Source organism: Acanthopagrus latus, chromosome 9, assembly GCF_904848185.1.
Source record: "Acanthopagrus latus isolate v.2019 chromosome 9, fAcaLat1.1, whole genome shotgun sequence".
In the NCBI taxonomy this organism is placed as follows: Eukaryota; Metazoa; Chordata; class Actinopteri; order Spariformes; family Sparidae; genus Acanthopagrus; species Acanthopagrus latus.
The window spans coordinates 5323694-5344356 of record NC_051047.1 but is presented as its reverse complement, the minus strand read 5'-3'; the positions used below and the strand labels follow the sequence as shown (position 1 = coordinate 5344356).

At 42.5% G+C, this 20663-nt stretch overlaps 2 protein-coding genes across 4 annotated transcripts in view; one reads left to right on the top strand and one right to left on the bottom strand.

Moving 5' to 3' along the window:
* Positions 1-2655: 2655 nt before the first annotated feature.
* On the bottom strand, positions 2656-18651 carry wdr3 (WD repeat domain 3). 2 transcript variants are annotated; one of them, XM_037109298.1, is made up of 27 exons: positions 18515-18651; positions 17154-17355; positions 16838-17047; positions 16472-16590; positions 15006-15084; positions 14157-14252; positions 13420-13521; positions 12960-13061; positions 11446-11546; positions 11005-11109; positions 10592-10822; positions 10399-10492; positions 10099-10200; positions 9882-9964; positions 8988-9126; positions 8791-8847; positions 7418-7518; positions 6852-6963; positions 6429-6563; positions 6287-6337; positions 5268-5333; positions 5018-5110; positions 4684-4734; positions 4509-4552; positions 4235-4363; positions 3110-3203; positions 2656-2993 (listed from the first exon to the last, which is right to left on the bottom strand). In XM_037109298.1, exons 2-27 carry the CDS (start codon positions 17325-17327, stop codon positions 2838-2840), a joined length of 2826 nt encoding a protein of 941 aa, XP_036965193.1. In that variant the 5' UTR covers positions 17328-17355; positions 18515-18651; the 3' UTR covers positions 2656-2837. The 2 variants fall into 2 exon arrangements, with proteins under 2 accessions (XP_036965193.1, XP_036965194.1); XM_037109299.1 differs by lacking the exon at positions 18515-18651 and adding an exon at positions 17996-18410.
* A 43-nt stretch (positions 18652-18694) lies between these two features.
* The window catches only part of gdap2 (ganglioside induced differentiation associated protein 2), a 40781-nt gene continuing 38812 nt past the window's right edge, over positions 18695-20663 (top strand). Inside the window, exon 1 of one of the 2 annotated variants that reach the window (XM_037109301.1) lies at positions 18695-18820. The gene's annotated coding sequence lies outside the window, so the exon portion shown is untranslated. Of the gene's footprint in view, positions 18821-19676; positions 19921-20663 lie in introns of those variants that run through there. The other variant, XM_037109300.1, reaches the window with a different exon arrangement.

Below are 20663 nucleotides of genomic sequence, written 5' to 3'. Positions count from 1 at the left end.
TCTCTGACTTGTGTCCAGCAGCCAGCGTTGGACTCTCTACCATCATGTGGCTGAGCGCTGCAGCAGGTGGTGTGTTAGCATCGAACATGGAGTCCAGACACCGGAGGGCACAGACTGGAACCAGTTTAAGAAAAGGCAAGACTGCCATCCAGTGACTCCACAGCAGACTGTTCAATGTCCTGATGGTTATTCAGACTCTTAGTAATGTCACTCTGAAACAGCACCAGAATGCAACCAAGTATATTTGCTCAAATACTATACTTTAGTACATTTTTAAGCTAATTAGATAAAACACTGATTCTGAAAATAGGTCAAATACTTATACTTACTTATACAAATCTGATAGTCGCTGTTGTTACACAGTGTATGAATACAGCTAAATATATGTATAATTTACTTTTAATAATTAAGTACATTTATCAGCCTAAATCAGATACTGTTGGTATTTTCACACAATATCTGTACTTTAAGTCAAGTATGACTCTTGGGTACTTTAAACTACACTGCCATTAACGACAAAAACAATGAAACACCTGATGCCTTTTGACAGTATATTGTGAATGTGTGTGACTGGACTGTGTCGTGCCTGAACAACACATTAAATATGCTGAAAATGTAGAATTTTTAAAGATAATGAAACATCTTCTAAAGACTTTCAGTCATTAAGTCAAAAAGATTTTTCTAATTACCTACAAGTGCAAGCCTACACATAAACTGAATAAAATGTTCATGATGTGTTCCATGTGATTGGTGCCTAAAACTGAAACCGTACTGTAAGCACACTGGGTCATTAGATGATCATGTGTTCCTGGTCTACATGTGTTAACAACTGAAAAAAAGCTAAAGTTTATTTTTAAAAAAATCACTAGAAGCTAAAATCCAACATCAAGCTGCTGAATAGGAACCTTTAAAGGGCAACTCCACCTTTCCACATTAAAGTGTGTACAGGTCTCGGGGAGTGCCACTGTGCATGTGGAAGAAAGTAGTATAAAGCTTTTTGTGGCTCCAGAGGATGCTGAATGTAATCTGATAAATTACCCTCAGGGATATCATTCAGTGGATTAGTTGCATTGTGGGTAATGTAGACACCAGGTTTAGAAAAGCAGTCCACTGGTCTAACATGTCACTCCTGTAACACTGTTGGAGTTATTGTGGACAATTTAAAAAAAAACTAATGAAAATCAGAATTGATACAGCAGAACCAGAGATATCTCCTTTTGTATTCCACACATTACCCACAATGCAACTTGGCAACATCCTCCAAAAGACCTGTAAACATACTTTAATGTGTAAAATTGTTAGTTATCCTTGAAGTTATTTGAGGTCAGACTCATTTTATGGCCAATGGTTGAGAGCACAAACTGAAAGTGATCAAAAATTCTGCAGTATGTGTGTCTTGAGACTGTAAGAAAACACAGCGCAGATGAACAATACATTCAGGACTGATTGCAGAAAAGCCAGAAATGTTGTCAACATTTCATTTACGCTGCTCGTGTTCTGTTACCGAGCACAACACCCAGCAGATATTGCTGTGGGACCTCATGTTCAGATTTTGAGCCATTTGAAAATGCTGAACTGTGTCTTGTACAGCGACGCCACCTCAATAAAATGCCACAGGATTATTTACACGCTTGGCACAAATTAAGGTGAAACACCTTCACTTCTGCGTTGCATTTTCCCTCTTTTAAACACAGTATGTGATTATTAATCTAAACTGCCGTTATGGGTGCTAATACGCTGTAAGTGCTGTGCGAGTGTGAGAGTGCGGTCTGGGATTTTCCTGAAGAATTTTTAATTTTGGTAGGTGTGACATTTACGGCCTAGAGACCAAATCCAGCCCCATAAAGAGCGGCTGGCCCCCTTTTTTTTTTTAACAACCCTGTAAATACAGAGTTAATTTGTTTTTTGTCTGCCGCGAGATTAAAACACGAATAGTGAGTGCGAGGTGTTTTAAAGGGTTCATTTCATTATTCCACAGCGCCCCACGGTCAGGAAATAAACACACTTGTGGAAAATGAAGTGTCTGATGTGGGTGTGAAACTTTTGTAAAAGGTCACACGATAAGTGGGCCGGGCACTCCAAAACGTCCACTGTTCACTTTTTGGGTGAAACGCGGAGCTGAAAACTGAGATTTTCTCCCCCCAGCTATGAAATATGTTTACCACATCTAGCAAGCCTCGGGACTATAAATTCAGGCACAGTTAACAGGGCTGTAAAGTCAAGCTACATCTCCCTGACTTCAGTGGTGGATGGCTGTGGCGAGGCCAACGGGGATCACGGTCGTTTTTTTTTTTTTCTCAGCGTCTAGCTCGAGACTTGCTCTGTGGGACACCCAGGTGGTCTGGAGCTCAGGTACTCTTGACAGGTTTCATGTCCAAACCATCTTTAGCCCGGTTGGCTCCGGACCTGAATCGCTCCCTTTGGGCCTGTAGGACAGAGCGCAGCTTAAATCATAGCTGTCCTCCGTGTGTGGTGATCATGGAGGGAGCACTGGCACTGATTTAAACATGAAATGTATTCAGAGTTCAGCCGTATATGAATGTATTTTATAGAGAGCTGAAGCAGCAGGGGGAGCTGCTGTGTATACACACTACATTTCTCTCTGCAGCGGAGGATTTATTTGTTTTAATAGCCCCCCCATAAAACCTGAAGTACTGTGAGAAAAAGTCAGACGCAGTTTATTTGGGAAATGAAGCGCGTCACTGAATAACACCGTGTTACATCCGACCAGAAATTCATAACATAGAAAAACCGACAGCGTGAAGCCTCTGGAGACAGCTGGGAGGAGATGGGGAGAGGATGTTTATACACAAACAGTCCAGAGTGTCCGTGAGGATTCAGGCGATGGTCAGGATGGCCCGCTCCCTCTTCCTCCTCCTCTTCTTCTTGTCCTTCAGTTGGCCTGTGGCTTCAGCGAAGAACATCACGTCCTCTTTGCTCTCGATCTCCCGCTGGAGGAACTGCAGCGCGGCGCTGTTAAAGCCCATCACGTCCTGAGACACGCAGAGAGCAGAAGTGATGAGGAAATGAGCGAGGGAGATGATCACGTTGGTCAGGATGACAAAGAAACGTTCCTCGTGACCAAACCTCTTCTCCAGATGTTACTTACTCTGATTTCGCACACTTTTGAGAGAGTATTGGTCCGTAGCTCGTCTATGACAGACAGCAGCATCTGGTTACTGGAGATCTGACCAAAGTGGATCCTTGAAAGAAAGAGACAACAGCGTCAGCTCAGCCTTGTACTGCACACTGCCAAGCACCTGCAGCTTACTTGTGCAGATCTACGTTTGCAGTTAGATTTGCTCTACCAGCTCTGAAAATGCGTCAGACAAACAAGAGATTAATTCCCGGTCACCATGGATGCGAGCTCCTGTTTCACCATGATGTACATTGTAAGATATGTGGCATAAATAAAGACTCCTCTTCTAATATTCTGCTTTCAGAATAGTAAAACTAATAGTGTTCTAACTAGACGCTACTATCTTAATTACCCTGAATGCTAGTTGCAAGGTTTTCTTCTTCTTGTTGTTATCTAAAGGAAAAGAGGCCCTTTAACGCTGCATTCACATGGATTCAGGCAGACAGTAGATGGTGAACCAGATATGATGTTAGTGGTATAATCCAAGTCTACCTAAGCCCTGATATACCAGATTGAACTGAAGAAATGTTATTTATACCCCTGATGTGCAGTCGAGCTTGTGCACCCATTTAAAATTGGGTGTGCCCTAGTGCTTTAAGTTTAGCAGCTCCAGTGAAGATTTCAGCTTAAAAAGGATGTAAATAAAGTCTTCTGAAATCATTTTGGAAGTGATTTTATGCTGTTTTTTTCCCTCAGCTACTTCAGATGCCTGGGAGAATGCTGCATCAACATCTGGACAACAAGAATTGAATCATTTAGTTTTTACAGTTCTTTTTTCCACTATCCATGTTGAAAATAAATGAATGAACTTGTGTTTTGAAGGAAAACATTAATTGAAATTTGACTTTGAAATAGATTATTAGGAAAGGATTTTATGATCCTCAGTTCTGTGTTTTTGTACAATGAAATACATTCAATTTCAGTTAAACTGAAATAATAATTGTGATGTGGTTGGTGATAATGCAGCTAATTAGCTTTTAGGCAACATGGCATTTAAATAAATGTATTAACAAACAGCTCATCCAGTTTCTGCTCTTTGTTGTTTTGTTTTCCCTTCCACACACACACACACACACACGCAGAGAGAGCACCTACTTGAGAAGGAAGAAGAGGCAGCGGCAGACCAGCTCCACCTCCAGGCCGTCCTTGATGTAGCTGCTGAACAGCCTCAACAGTTCAGGGACGTAAGGGAACGGTAAGACCAGCAGAGAAACCTCCAGCTCACTGGTGATCACAGCACAAAGCAGAGGGGAAAGCCACAGACTGTTTATATGCACAGAGCACTGCAGATGGCGATTATATTTATGGGTAAGATCAGAGTAAGATATCACGTGGGTTTGGCGTTGTCAACCCAGAGCTCGCATCTCACCTCGATCTGACCTTCTTGATGACATCTAAAACGTGGCGGGACGGCTGAGAGGAGGACAGAGACAGACTCAGTTACCTACAGCTGATAGCAATATGTAGGTTTACTGGTGATATTAATGCTCAGTGACTGGGGGCGACGTCAGAGAGGCGTCAGTGTTTCTCATTGTTCTACTCACCGAGACGTTTCCATAAGCCACGAGGATAGGATTGGGTTTTGGTGGATGCAGCTGCAAAAGAAAAAAAAAACATCAAAAACATCAGCTGTTTGTCACATTTATGAGATAAATCAGAATCCTGACATCATAACATAAAGAACCTGAGAGTGTGTTTAATGTCTCACACCAATAAACAACAGAAATGAATCCTAAGGTTATGTTATATCTGTCTGCGATCTTTGTGGCTGCTGGACCAGGCAACCCCTCTCTACATTTGCTCAGCTTTGTTAAAAAAAGAGGATGTTTGAAAAGTCCAGAGATGTCTACATGTGTCACGACTGGATCAGGCCTCTACCTCTTTGCCTGCGTTGGCACAAGCATATTTATGCTCCTCCATCTTCCTGGTTTCCTCTTTGTAAAGTTCCAGGGCCTCCATGATTCGTTCAGCCTGCAAAGAAATCACATGAACATCAACAAAGACTTATAATAAGAACACAAGCTCACTCATTCAGATGTATTTTAATCTCAGTTACATCAACTAAGATAAATAAGATCTAACAAGGATGGGAGAGATATTCAAGCTACAAGAGGTGAAGTCAGCTCACAGCTTTGACTGTCTCTACGGTCTTCTTGCCGGCTGGTGCTGCCTCTCCTTCCGTCTCTCCGGGTACCTGTGGAGACAAGAGTTAATGCATCACTTACATCCATCGTACACATGGTTTTAACAGGAAGTCCAACTGGAGATTTAGTGGTAATATCATTTGTAAATTCCTTCAATTAAGTTAACTGGACAGGTGATTCCACTCAAACTGTGACTGCATAAGCAAATGAGTCTCTGTGTTCGCTGTGGTGACGTATAATGTTTTCTCCAGTCTCAATTAGACACACACGTTTAGAGCTTTATAATTAAACTGTGGGACATTTAATGATGTATTTTATGTTGTAGAACAGAACATGTAGATATCGTCAGCCTGTGGTAATGACACACCTTATTTCAGGCTTTTACACAAAGACGAGGGAACCAGAACTGCAAAACGTGTCAGGGTTGGGTATCTGTTTTCTGGGGTTTTGGACTCATTACTACACTCTACTGCCTCACAGTCACGTAGACATCCCAGTCTCAATAAACATATTGTTTAAACATATTGTTTTGAAAGTACACAATATTGTTTTGGTGTTTTTCTTGACAGGACAGCTTCAGAGATGACAGGAAACAGGATGAGAAGGAGAGGGGGGTGATACGCAGCAAAAGGCCCCCAGGACAGGACTTAAACCTGGGGCTGCTGCAGTGAGGACAAGGCCTCTGGACATCAGTGCCCCCACACAATATTGTTTTCAGTTGTTTTTGTACATTAATTTTAGCAATCTAAAATGTTTTCACTCCTAGCTGTAGTTTTTAGTTCAGTGTCAGTTAACTAGAATAAACAAGTGAACTGTCGTTTATCTTTTAGGGCTGAACAAATTATAACACATGACCCCCACATGGGGTTGTTTCTCTGAACAAATCATGATGATGACGATGATGATGAACAAATCATCATCATCATCATCATCACCACAGTTAGTGTCTGGTGAAATCAGAAAGATGCTGATGAAGACAGGAAGTTGAAAAGTAAACACTCACCACAGGAGCGTCTCCTTTGGCCAGGCTCTCCTCAAACTCTGCTTCTCTCTCCTGTCAAGATAAAAACAGGCTCATTTAATAAATACAGAGCAACTGTGTGTGTTGTGAAATCGCCCGTGTCTGCCCCGTCCGCCAACCTCACCATCTCCCGTTCCTCCTCCAGGATGATGGGCTCCCTGGTCCTCTCCCACAGGCGCAGGGATTTGTCGTGAGATGACGACACAATGTGGTCACCGTTGGGGCTGATGGTCAGACACCAGACCTCCCGATGATGGCCCTGTGAGGCGGAGAGAAGGGCCAAATGTCAGCCTGGAAGGGTTTAGTCGTCTTAGTGATGAAAAATAACACATTTCTGTTGTGTAAATGGCGTTACATCCTTCCTATGAACCGTCTGTCAAATGCAAATCATCATTCAACTGCTAACAACTGCACACAAGTGATCACCCGCAAATCAGCAATTGCACCATATCTGGGCTCAAATCTGGTTCACAGCTGACAAATGAGGTGTGGTCCTCGGGCTAATCCACTCGACCTCAAATATCGAGAGTACGGAGAAACATGTCACCTCCAGCGTCTGGATGTGCTCAAACTTGTCAGCGTCCCACTGTTTAATCTTCTTGTCCTTCCCTGCTGTGTAGAAGAGATGAGTCTTCGGGACGAACTGGAGGAACATGACGCTGTGGAGAGCAAACAGAGAGAGGGAAGAAAGAGAGAGTCAGCCAAAAAAAAAGATAATATACAGAATAAATCGAAAGCATGAAAGTAGGGAAGAATGACAAAAGAAATAGAAAAAGCTCAGAAGTAACAAAGAATGAGGCTGAAAGAAAACTAAATGAATGCAGGGAGGCAGAAAATAAGAAATGCAGAACAAGAAAAAAAGCACCAAGGACAAAGTGAGATGATCCACGAGAGAACAGATGAGCGGGGAGATGAAAGAGCAGCTGGTGTGAAGTCACCATGCAGTGTGAGTTAACAAGACATGGGTCAGAGTCCCTGAACACAACACATGAAGTCAGAGCTGGAAACTCGAGAGCCTAGAAGTGATTTCACCACCACGTATTTAATATACAGCGTTTTTGTTCCAGCGCACACACGGACTGTTTGGTTTGGGTCCTCGTCGCTGGGCGTTACCTGTCGTCATGAGCGAACATGGAGCGGTGACAGTCGCCGAAGTCCAAACCCCAGATCTTCACGTTCCTGTCAGCGGAGCCAGTGGCGATGAGCGTGCTATCCTGGTTAACACGAACACAAGATCAGAGACTATGAGCCATGATGGGTCAACATCACCTCACTAAAGACAAAGTCAGTTAGGCTTGGCTGGTATCAAGGTATTGTGGTGTATCTGGGTATTTAGAGATGTCAAAGGTGTGATTTTCAATACAGTCAAATATTCAGATGCTTTTTTTTTCAGTTAAACTGATACAGATCTGCAGAGTTGTAGTGCACAGCATGCACCACCAGAGGGTCAACATCTCACTGAGTCTTGCTTCGGGGTCGGACTGTGGTGTCAGCTGTGTTAAAGTCAAAAGGAGATGCATGGGAAACACACTCAAACCAACATATCTACATCGTATGACTTCTGATGGAAAAATGCCTCCATAAAAATGAAAGAACACATTTCAGAGAGGAGGTTAACACGTGTTTCGACACAGTGTTCCTCTTGTCAGACTTGTGCTGTTCACGGTGTAACTGCAGTCTTATCAGATGAAGTCAGTCAGACCTGCCCAATTTGATCACAATATCATCAGCCCTGTCAATCGTAGTGGTTAACCAACTCTCTTTAGTGTGCTCTTTCATTTTCTGGAGGCTCTTCTTTATTAGAAGTCATACGATGTAGTTGACTTCAACACAGCTGCCACCACAGTCTGTCCCCAAACAAAGATTCAGTGACAGAATGACCCCTCCTTCTTTTTTAGGTTCCTTTGGTGGAACAGGTAGCTTAGGTGAGAAAGATGGCCGCTATGAGCAGCAGAGTTAACACTGCAGGAGAAGTTAAAAAAAAGTGCCTCTGTCTCTGTGCAGCTGACACAGACAGAGCTGAGTTCATGTGTGCTGTCATCAGGTCCTCCACAAGAATTAAATAAGAAGGGTGTGCATTTCCCCCAAGTCTTGTCTAAGTAGTGCATAGCAGAAACACATTGTTTGATAATAGATAATGTAAATAGATAAATCATGAAGGAAATAGACACCACCTGAGCCTGAGGTCGGTTAAACACACTGCACTGACAGCCACGACCACGAAGTGGAGACATCAGCAATATCAAAAATCATCTCATTCAACACCAAGATTAACAATCGAAACACCTTCAGTCCAGCTGGGATGTGACCGTCATGAACTGAACCTGACCCAGCTGCTAATATAACCCTACGATACATTCTGTTTACAATAAGGATCTAAAGGGAGACATTTTCTGAGTTGCTAATTCAACATCTTGCAAAAAAAACCCCACATCAACACCTTATTACTGAGGCCCCAGCTGATGTTGCAGCTTGAGAGTACTCACATGTGAGATGTCCAGACAGAGTACAGGCAGCTTGTGTCCATACAGAGACAAGAAGAACTGGGGCAGAGAAAGAAGGACAGGAGATATGATGAGATATGATCACTCCAGAAATGAAGCAGGTTTACACGAGCCATTGTATTGATTGAAGGGAAGTTCTACTCTTTGAGTAATGTTATGTACAACATGCATTTATGTACCTTGAGTGTGTCTGTGTAGAAGATCTTGACGGTGCAGTCCAACAGAGACACAGCCAGCAGTCGGTGGTCAGGGGAGAACTTCACACACAGAACGTCTTCCTCCAGCTGCAGAGTGCGTGTGTGTTTCACCGTCAGCCTCCTGTATCACACACACACACACACACACACACACACACACACACACACACACACACACACACAGAAACAGTCAATTTTTACATCAATAAAAATAAAGTCCACTTTATATTAGAACAGATTATATGTACAACTGTTGAAAATGTTACCTGTATAAGGAAAAAAGTTGAGCAAATACAGTCAAAATCATCTATAATTACAATTATAGGTAGTTTGACAAGACTTTAGTCCACCTTCAAAAGAAAAAAAAAATCATGTTGTGACAATACTAACAGATGCTACAATTGCAATATGATTCACAATCAGAGTAAAAGATCATTTTCCTGTCACAATTTTCATCTTCACTGAAAAAACTATTGAAATCCAAGTGATGTCATATTTATTGGGGTCTGTGCCGAACAAACTTTTTCTTATACATGGGGAACTACATTTGTTGGCCAGGGCGTCTCTGCAGCACTACTGTACTTCCTGTTGTATAACTATAATGCTTATAATGCTGTTTTATATATGCTCTTTACCTTCATCATAAAAATGTAGCTTTTGCAAGTTGAATATTGCACATGGAAATATTGTGATCTTGATTATATTTGGATTAATTGTGCAGTCTAATACAAAAGCAACCTTGAACAAAGGTTTTGTCGCAGAATATAAAGAAAGGTTTCTGTTACAGTCGAGTACTTAAACTAGATGCAAGGAAGTATGAGTTCATCTTAAATGCACCATGCTGATACTTGAACAGTGAACAAGGTGGTGACTTACTTCTGGCCAGTCCCTTGGTCCTTTATCAGCTCAAAGTCCCAGAACTTCACCGTCTTATCTGCACTTCCTGTCACAATCCCCCTCTACAGGAAAGACACACAGACAGGAAATGAAAAAGCACGAGAAGCCAGTTGTTGAAATCTGATGATGACAAGGTAAGAAACAGTAAGAAAACACGGGTGTGACTGCAGACAGACATGCAGATGGTCATGTTTACCTGGTCTGGGGCGAGACACAGAGACCACAGGGCTCCATCGTGGGCGTCCACAGTCTCCAGCAGGCTTCCTGAGGCCAGCTCGAAGATCTGCAGCTTCCCACTCTGACAGATAGAACGAATGCAAAACGTTAACAACAAAAGATTTTTCCTCGAAGGTCTGAATGTCTGTAGCATCGGCAGCAACCCTGTCCTTCTGTCAGAAGTTCCTCACTGAAACTTTAAGCTGAAACAGCAAACTGGCTGCCACACAGCAGCATATTTCTATCAAGATGGAAATTACACAGATGAAGTGTCCATTACCTTCGTTCCCAGAATGATCTGTCTGTCTCCAGGCACAAAGAGGGAGCAGAGGGCATATTCACAGGCCATCGTGCGAACCACTTGCAGAGTCGACCTGTAAGTTTGGAGTGGGGGTGGGGGCATCTTGTTAGACCGCCACTCAGTAACACTTCAAAAACATCTCTAAGACAAGCTGGGACTGAGACAGTTTCACCTGTTCCAAACTTTGACGGTGTCCCCGGAGGCGGAGAGGATGGCCAGGTTGTCCGAGCTGAAGGCCAGCGTGCGCACATCGGTGCGGTGGCCTCCGAGCGTGAGGCGAGCGGTCTTATTGGCCACAGGGGTCTTGTCTGAAGTCTTCAGGCTGTAGGTCTCAATGGTGTTGTTCTGCAGCAGCAGCGCCACCTTCAGCTCACCACCTGCACAGGACAGGCACTCGGCCCATCTGAGAGAAGACGGAGGAGAGGTGTGTATGAGGTTAGGGAATAAAGATTCGACTGGTGTCTGTTAGTTTGGTCTAAATAAATGACTGTGCTTTGGAGTGCCAGGTTTTGTTTTGTTCTTTTCTTTAAAACCGGCTCCCTTCTGTCACCTCAGAGCTCCTCTCATGTTCGGCTCCACACTGACCTGATCTTGGCGGAGGCCTTGATGTTTGTCAGTCTGATGATCTCGTCCTTCAGCATCCTCTCCACCACCGGCTCTGCTGCCTCCTCGCCTGCATCTTCCTGAGCTCTACAGCAGGGGGCAGACGTTCAACAAGCATTGCGATCAAAACCCCACAACTGAGGAACTACTGCACACTGTAGAAGTGCTTGCAAAGATAGGGGAAGTGAGTAAAATAGCAGTATAAGGAGTGGCAGTTGTAGCAGCAGGTGTGAAGTAATGTAGTAAAAAAAAAAACAAAAAAAAAAACCTGCTAAACTTAGCAGATGAAGACATGGCAGTAGGTAGAAGACATAGTTATATGAAAGGCTGCAGAAGGTTTTTCACAACCGCACGCTGTAATCAGGAGTAATATTAATTGGAGCAGTGGTAACAAACAGAAATAATGGCGTTTCCTGAACTTACTTGGCTGCCTTCTTTTTGGCTTTCTTCAGCTTCTTTGTCATTTTCTTCTGCACTTCCTCCTCTGACAGCACAGTGAAGAGCTCCAGGACAGAATCATTGCCCTGATGGAGAGGGGAGACATACGGACAGAGATAACAACTGCCTATAAATATCATGTCTAGAGGTGTATCGGTACATTTATTCATCCCTAACCATCATCTTTTGGATGTCTTGGTTCAAGTGCATACAGTCATAGGAAGAATGAGTGTGACTGTAACACCGTGGCAAAGCACATGTTAATGTGCCAGAGTATAATCAGAAGAGAAAGAAGAAGAAGAAGGAGAAGGAACACCAGCAGCAGCAGCAGCAGCAGAAGAAAAATAAGAAACAGAGGGAAGGAGAAAGAGAAGGAGGAGAAGGAGAAGAAGAAGTCAATAGTCACATATTCTGATAAACACAGAGTGCAGTGAGTCCATATAAAACTACATAAAACAATGTAAAAATCTGTCTGCATTTCCAGTTTTAGGGTCCAGACAAACTTCCTGTAACAGAGACAATAACCAACAGCTACAACACACTGATCCATTTAAACAGAACACAACAAAAACTACATCTGACAGCCAGCTGAAGGCGGCCGAGCACATTCATCCTGCCTCTCCTTGCGTGACAGGAAATAACTTGTCGATAAACAGCGTTCCTAATCCAACAAACATTAAGGAAAGACGAACAAAATCAACAAGGAGACAACAACTTTCATGCCGCAGTGGATAGTATTAACACGTCTCTAATTGACAGGCTGTCAGGGAGTGGTTTCATGCTTGTGCAAATAGAATATAATACAATTAAAGGGAAACCATGGTAAATGAGGAAAATCACTATATCACCAGGCTGAAGAGCAACAAGACTGCCCTAAACACTGAATCAAGAGCCCTTTTCACAGAGGGACTCCGCATTATCGCCGCAACGATAATTCACTCTTTCACTCGGGAAGGGACGATGTTTTCTGAGGGAAAGTTCACTCAAGTCTCGGTCAGGAGGGCTGACAACAAAATAAAGTTTTTGCTCTGACTCGCGTCACATAATCACCCCAAATCAACTGCCTGAGACAGATGCTGTTTTTCGGGCAGAAATGTGATGAAAAGTCGGTAGGACAGACAGGATGACAGACACTTCTCCACGTATGGATGTGGTTTTATTTTTCCTTATACAAGTTGCCAAGGACACTACCAGTTACCACAATACTGTTGTTTGGTCCTGTAACATTGCTTTGCTGGACACTTCTCTTTTCTTTGATGAGTAAAGGATCTGTTTAGCTTTCACACAGTGTAGAACATCAGACCAACACACTCCTGTGCCATCAGACTTTATTGTGTCTCTGATGTATTTTCCATATCCACCATGAGGCATGCTTATAATCTAAAAATATTCAGAATATCTCAGTATGTTGATAATATTCATGTTGTGGCAATATGACACCTGTGTGTCCAAGATGTTTTTTAACCTGTCAGAGAACCAGAACACTATTAGATACTCACATGGCAGGCGATGACTCTGGCCTTGGCGTCTGCTGTCAGTGAGACGACTCTGTCTCGGGCCTCTCTCAGGATAGAGCCGGCTTTCTTACAACGCAAAATCCGCTGAGAGAGAAAGAAAGACAAAGCGAGGACAAAGCTTACACCTCGTACACAAAGAGGAGATTTATTTGAGCTTAAGATGGAGCACTGCTGTCGCTGGAGCTGAAAAATACTCTCTGAAGCACAACAGCCACACAATTCATCAGTGAGAAGTGTAAATGTGGCACACTTAATAAATCACATTTAAACAGATGCTGTTAATATCTGCTCTGAGAGACTAATGGTACTGTGTTTCCATGGTACTACGATCCAGAGATGTGGTCTTCATACCGCCATTACTTGATAAGGACTAAAACAGCGTACATAAAAATACTGTTTTTTCTCTGAAGAACATAAATATAAATAACGACTCTTGTCGTACCTCCTCAAGACTTTCATCCACGCCCTCCTCGCTGTCTTCATCATCGTCATCATCCAGCAGAGATTTGCCCTTCTTCACTTTGGGCTCACCCTCAGCTTTCTCCTGAGCAGGAAGCAAACAGAGCCGTTACTGCACATTGTAAGGGAACAGCAGTTTTTCTTTGTCTGGCTCCTTTAAAGGTCAAGTGTGTAGGATTTAGTGGTATCTTGCAGTGAGGTTGCAAATCAAACCAGCTGACCAGCCCTCATTTGTCCCTCTACTACACTGCCTGCTAAAAACCTGAAAGGCTCTCTCTAGAGCCAGTGTTTGGTTTGTCTATTTGGGGCTGCTGCAGAAACACGACAGTGCAACATGGTGGAGAGGACCCACTCCCCCTGTTGATGTAAAACTTCAGACTGAGGTAACAAAAACACAAAAGCTCTTAGTTTTATGAACAAAATTATCATATTACATCTTTGCCAAAAGATCCCCCAACATCCAACACACTGGACCTTTAATGTTCTATAATAATAATAATGACATTTCATTTTATGCACAATACAATACTATGTTCACTCAAACATCTCCTAGCAATTAAAACCTTTCTCTCTCCTCCATTCTCTTTTGGTAAGGTTTAAAGTTGGGACTTAGCCATGGTGGCAGTCAGAGCTCAAGCTAACTTCCCAGTATCAGGCGGTTACAGTGAGCAGAGCAGCTGGCATGTACTGAGAACTGTGTCCAGCTGTGTTCTCCCTCACCTCCTCCAGGTAGCTGATGTCCCATGCTCGAAGTTCACTGTCTGCTGATCCTGTTAACAGCCTGTTCTCCTGGTTCAGCAGCGCCATGCCCCACACCTAACACACACACATAGAAAATAAACTCTGATTCATCCAGGTAGGATGAGGTGAAAAAAATCCAAACACTCCAATGGACTCTTTTTTTGTAATAACTGTCTGATGAAAACCAAAGAAACATCTCCAAATCTATAACAGCAGTCCAACAATCAGTCTACATTAAATAGCTGCCATACAACAAATAGCTTCCAGACTAACTTAAACCAGTCAATATGCATGGAAATATACAATGCTAAGAAAGTGATGTAAAAACTGCACATATGGACCATCATAAACTTTTTTTTTTTTTTTACAGTTTGAGATGAAGTCCAAGGTCTTGCTGACAACAAATGGAGAGATGTAACAGTAGAGCGTAATGGAGAATATTGTTTCACAAAGAGGAGCCACAGTGATCTAATCATCAGCCTCTATTAGGTTAAATTAATCAATCTTGTCTCGCTGGCCTAAAGTCAACAGCAGTAATAAAATCAAATTATGTTTTCAGGCAAAACTCAAGAGACTGTGACTAAATTAGCTCTGCTTCAGCAAAAGGCAGGACTGAGAAGTCAGAGGAAGAGCAATCACAAGTGAAACCTGCTCTGAGTTTTCTAACAGCACCAGTTTTGTTTACATGTGTTTGGCAACCAATCCAGTGACAGCTGTACGTTCTCACTCAGCTTGTCTGGCTCATGTGCTGTGTACTTTGAGTTGCTCATCCTCTGTCAGGACGTCGCTCTGTTTGTGTGAATGAATGCAGAGTCAGAAGCCCCTCACCTCACTGCGATGGCCCACCATGGTCTTGAAGCAGTGCTGTGTGTCCAGGTCCCACCACTTCACAAAACTGTCCTTAGAGCTGGACAGAGGCAGAGCGCACACACACACACACACACACACACACACACACACACACACACACACACACACACACACACACACACACACACACACACACACACACACACACACTGTGTTCACAGCAGTGCAGATCTTGTTCTGATCAGTTAAACGCCTATGAGGATGGTATTAATGTTATTAAATATAATGTTTTAAAAAGGTTATCAGCTTTAAAAAAACAATTCAATTTAGGATCATATCATTTGAAACACAGCAGCGCTAATGAAATCCACATGCAGGTCATATGGCTGTCTGGTTGCATAAAAGACAGTGTGAAGTCGTGTAGTGTAGCTCAAACCTGCATGCTTGTTGTATTTACTGTACATACACAATAAAAAAATGATTTTTGTACAGTTTGTTTTTTAACAAATATGCTTGACCTCTGTCACCACTGAGGATAGAGTGGACCAAAGTTTGACTCTTCTACAACTTCAATGGAGATCAAATATAACAGTAAAAATCACTAGCAGAGCTCACAGCTATGCTTAATAGTGAAAGTAAAAGCATTCCCACATGGGGACTAAACAGCTGTGTAGCCTTAAGAAAACCACTTATCAGTGAGGCTAATGGGGAAAAAAGGCATCAGTTTGCAAGGCAGCGTAGAGATTAGACTCTGGAGAAAAAGGTCATGTGGTCTAATGAGTCCAGACTTGCCCTGTACCTGTGTGATGGGTATATCAGGGTAAGAAGAGAGGCAAATGAAGTGATGCACCCATCATGCCTAGTGCCTGCTGTACAAGCTTGTGGGGGTAGTGTTATAATCTGAGGTTGATTCAGTTGGTCAGGTCTGGGTTCAGCGTCGTTATCTGCCCAAAACATGTTGACAGCTCTGACTATGTGAATATACTGAATGACCAGCTTTTCCATCAATGGACTTTTTCTCCCTGATGGCATGGGCTTATCCAAGATGACAATGCCACCATTAATTGGGCTCGAATTGTGAAAGTGTGATTCACTGAGCGTGAGACATCATTTTCACACATGGACTGGTCGACCACAGTGTCCAGACCTAAACCCCACTGACAATTTTTGGGATGTGCTGGAGAAGATGTCAGACAGCGGCCTGAATCTCCCATCGTCAGTACACAAGCTTGGCGAAAAATGGATGCAACTTTGGACGGAAATAAATGTTGTGACATTGCGTAAGCTGATCAAACGATGCCACAGCAAATGCATGCCATAATCGAAGCCAAAGACAGCCAAAGATCTTTCAACCTCTAGTTCTCAATGATCCTCAATAAAGTACATAGTAAATGACATTATTGTAATAATCTGCTGTTTTTAGAATCTACATATTATCAATAAATTGGTGAACCAGTGAAGGCAGCAGGTAAAAGCTGTGTTACCTTGTGACCAGGAGGTTCTTGTCTTTAAGGAACAAGGCCTCAGTGATGACGTCTTTGTGACCTTTGAGTCTGTACAACCCACACTCATTGATGATGTCCCACACGATCACATCGGTGTCCTAAAGGGAGGAGGAAAATGCAATAACATATGTAACACATGCTGTGACAAATAGGCACCAAACCAGCAGCCCTGAATCCAGACTGGAATTTGACTGATTTGATCAAGTCAGGACATGAATAAAGGATTCCCTCAACCCACTTTATCTTCCTCTGATTGTAACACTTAACACTCCGACCCTGTGTACAATTTTGAAACAGTGTGAAAATCCCCTCAACAAAAATCATTAAAAACCCTCCCTGACTTACCTTGGAACCTGTGACAAGCCGAGCTCCGAGCTTGTCATAGCGTATAACGCTAACAGCAGACTTGTGGCCATTGAAAGAGACGTTGCTCTCACCATTGAGCAAGCTAAAGATTCTCACAGCACCATCTTCGTATCCCACAGCGATGTGGATGCCATCGGGTGAAGGACAGAGGAAGGTCACCTCATGTTTCAGTCCCTGCAGGATGAGGACCTGGACAAGAGAGTGGGTGGCTGGTTGAAATCTTGAACCGACTGGAGTTGGAAGATGTTTCCCGGACCTTTGCTCCGCTGCTGTTATATCTACTTCACAATCTCACCTTCTCTCCCTTTCGAACATCCCAGATGAACACCTGTTCACATGCAGCCACAGCAACGTAGCGCCCCTTTTCTCCCCCTCTGAGGGTCACGTACGCAATGTTGGCTTTCTGGCTGCCGATGACTCCAAACACTGCGCTGGCGGCATAGCGCAGGTACTGCTTGGTCAACCCCATGACCGGCAGCCTAAAGTGATGGTGATTACTGTTTCACAAAAACACATAAGATACTCTGGTTGATCACATATAAGGGGTGTGTGTGTGTGTGTGTGTGTGTGGGGGGGGGGGGGGGGTATACACTGCAGTGACAAGAAAAAAACCTCCAAGGTATCCTGGAACACATTCAGATAAAGTTTTATTAGGAGAAAATATTGTAACATACGTAAACTACTCCCATGGGAATCTACAGTGTGTCTGGAGCAATTTATACATGGTTACTTTCTCCTACTTGATCATTGTTTCTTCGCCCCATAGTGTCAACAAGACATCATTTGTGTCCTTACGTGACAGTCTGAAAAGTTTTGTCAAAATGTGTTCATAATCTGAGGCCAGGCAAGTCAAATTTCTTAACACTAAACTGGGACTGTCAAGGTCATTGTCATATGAGAATAGGGACCTGAAATACATAAATGTGTGTGTGCAAATACTGCTGGCCAAAATCTATTTAATCATTAACTTATAGAAACAAAACCAAGTCATGTTTCTATTCTGATCTGATGTGTTATCCTCTGCTTTACATCATAACGCTTCACAGCATTCAAGCACAAGACACTAAACATTACATTAATGACGGACCTCCTTATGCTACATGCCATCATTAGTGTAATCATAATGCATAACGTTACCTTAACACAGTTTATAATGTGTCTCTGATGGTCCAGAGTGAGTCTGATTGTTTCGATGTGTATTCTCCCCCGTTGGTGTCACTTTAACGTCACTATATGAGTCTCGGTGGTTTACTGTAACCAGCGTATGTTTGTCCAGATTTTAAATATGCCCAGTTAACGTACAACTTTACTTTTCATACGGTTCTAGCGAGGTATAGCACGCTGGTCCGCACAGTTAGCGGAGCGCTTGTTTCGTTTTACAAAATCACCCGCGTGGTCGGGGTTTAGCGGTCCACTCTTGATAATTGACTCAACACGCAACAAACCCCGTCCGCCTAGCAACAACTGTACAACGAATCGAGTACACCTAACCATAGCACACCGGTAGTTCATGAACCCACGTGGTGAAATTCCTGGACAAATGTAGCTCCTGAAATCTGATACAATGTTAACATATGCCCGTACATGTTATAAATCAAGTTAACATTTCTTTCTTCAAAGTAAAGTGTTCTGTGGTCGGATAGTTTCTCCTCTTACCTCTGAAATGCGGCTGCTAGCTAGGCTTGTGTTGTGTTTCCTGCGCAGCTCTTTCAGGCTCAACCAGTGGATCATATATCGCTACAAACCCTAAAAGAAAAACGATCTTGTTGTCGCCACGTATCACTAGCTTGTCCATAAAAGTATAATACACTGTTACAAAAAAGTATTTAGGACCAGCGGTGAATCACAGCTGTGTGTTGTGAGTGACAGCTTGTGTCTGCCTTTTTCTGCTCGATCGTTTTTCATCTGTTGGTTTTGTCTACACACCCTGAAGAAGCACAGCACGCTTGCTAAGATACTAAGGTATTGAGTTGTCTCGGTTACTAGAAACCAAACTCCAAAATAATATTCGATTAAATCGTTGCAGCCAACTATTTCGATTATTTTATTACTGGTCAGACATGTTTGTTTTACAGTCAGTGGTTGTGCAGTTAAAAACTATGAAGTGACTTCTCTCTCAGTACCCCAAATAGCTACAGCGGAAGTGTTTGTCTGTACTTGGTCAGCTGATTTGGAACCGACAGACTGGTTCGTCAATTCTAGTCGAAATAACAAGAATTGTGCCGGATGTTGTCTTAAATGCGCAAACAAAATAAAATAGTTACAACTCTGGTAGATTTTAAGTCTATCATTACATTTGCTATGTTGTGGTCCTACATTTGTGGGATATGATACCTATAAAGAACATTAATGATAACCGTATAACAGTTTCCTTTGCACAAATAAACAGCTACCCATGATGCTGGTTATAAATCATACACAAACACCTTAAATAATACGAAAATAAATAAATAAATACAATTGATTATCATCTTCCCCTCCACACTTACTGCAAAATTGTCTCTTTCTGATTTCCCAGGCATTTACAACAAAGTGGGGGAAAAGTAATTTATTTGGAAATGGGTTAATAAAGTTATTATTCTGTTTCTTCTTAACAAAAGTCCATCCCCATGTAAAATATACATGTATCTGAAGCTTACGAAAATTAAAATGTGCTTCTGTCCTATAAAAGCGTAGTGTAATCGAGAATTTGCCTCAAGTCCAGCAATTATTACACACAGTGTGATATTTAGAATGCCTGTCTAAAATATTGAAAATCAATATTTGTAGCGCCAACCTCTATTGGAGGTTTATTTTGAAAGTCGAGACCGGATGATGTTGTATTGGTGGCGCTACCATGACGCTGCAACAATACGCACCTAGCATACTGGCTAAATGTGTAGTTAAACCTGGTTAACTTCGTTTTTGACGGGTTTGGCGACTACTTTGCGCGCTATTATGAGAAGGAAAGAGGGACGACAACACTCCTTGTCACTGTAAACTGTCGTGTCAACCTTCATTAATTTTTCGTTATTTTTCTGTTGTGGACATCACCTCTGTCCGGAGGAAATACAACTGGCTAGGTGGGTAACTGCTGGTTATGTGAGAGACGGTGGCTGGCCAAAATACTAACGTAATGGTTTATATAGACAGTATTTCTCTTAGAGGCTGTTATTAATGTTTTTTAAGAGGTATATGGAGTTCAGTTGTCACGTGGACATTGTTTTTTGTTTTTTTTGTTTTTTACAAAAACGTGACTGTTTGTTGGGACCACTGCTGCCTCAGACTTTGTCACAGTCCCCCAGTGTTTTGGTTGATTTAATGAGATGCAGCTGTTTTGGAGCCCTGCCTTCAGATTTGAAGCAGTGACACGGGGGTGAATATGTCACAGGAATATCGTGGTTGTCATTTCACAAGTAGAAGCAAACCAACAAACATACCAAAAACAAACTCAGATCTTTGAGGAAAGCATCAGGTATTCCTCTAAAAATTACATTCACTATTGATGAATATGTCTTTTACCCCTGTTGAAATGACCCAAAGCTGAATCATAGTCAGTCTGAGAAACTGGCAGTAGGAAATGTCAGGCATTTTTGCTTGATTGAATTTAACAGACAAATTGCTTTAACACTTTTTTTAGTCCGATCAACAAAGATGTACACAAAAAAGCAGCAGATTCTCTCTTTTGTTTACCTGATCGATAACTTACTCAAAATTGGTTTTGAGTAATATTCTCTAAACTACCCTGCTGTGTGGGTATAAGAACCAGTTGTCATGTAACTGTGAAATCATGTCTGACTCATGAAAGGAGGCTGCTGTCATGCTG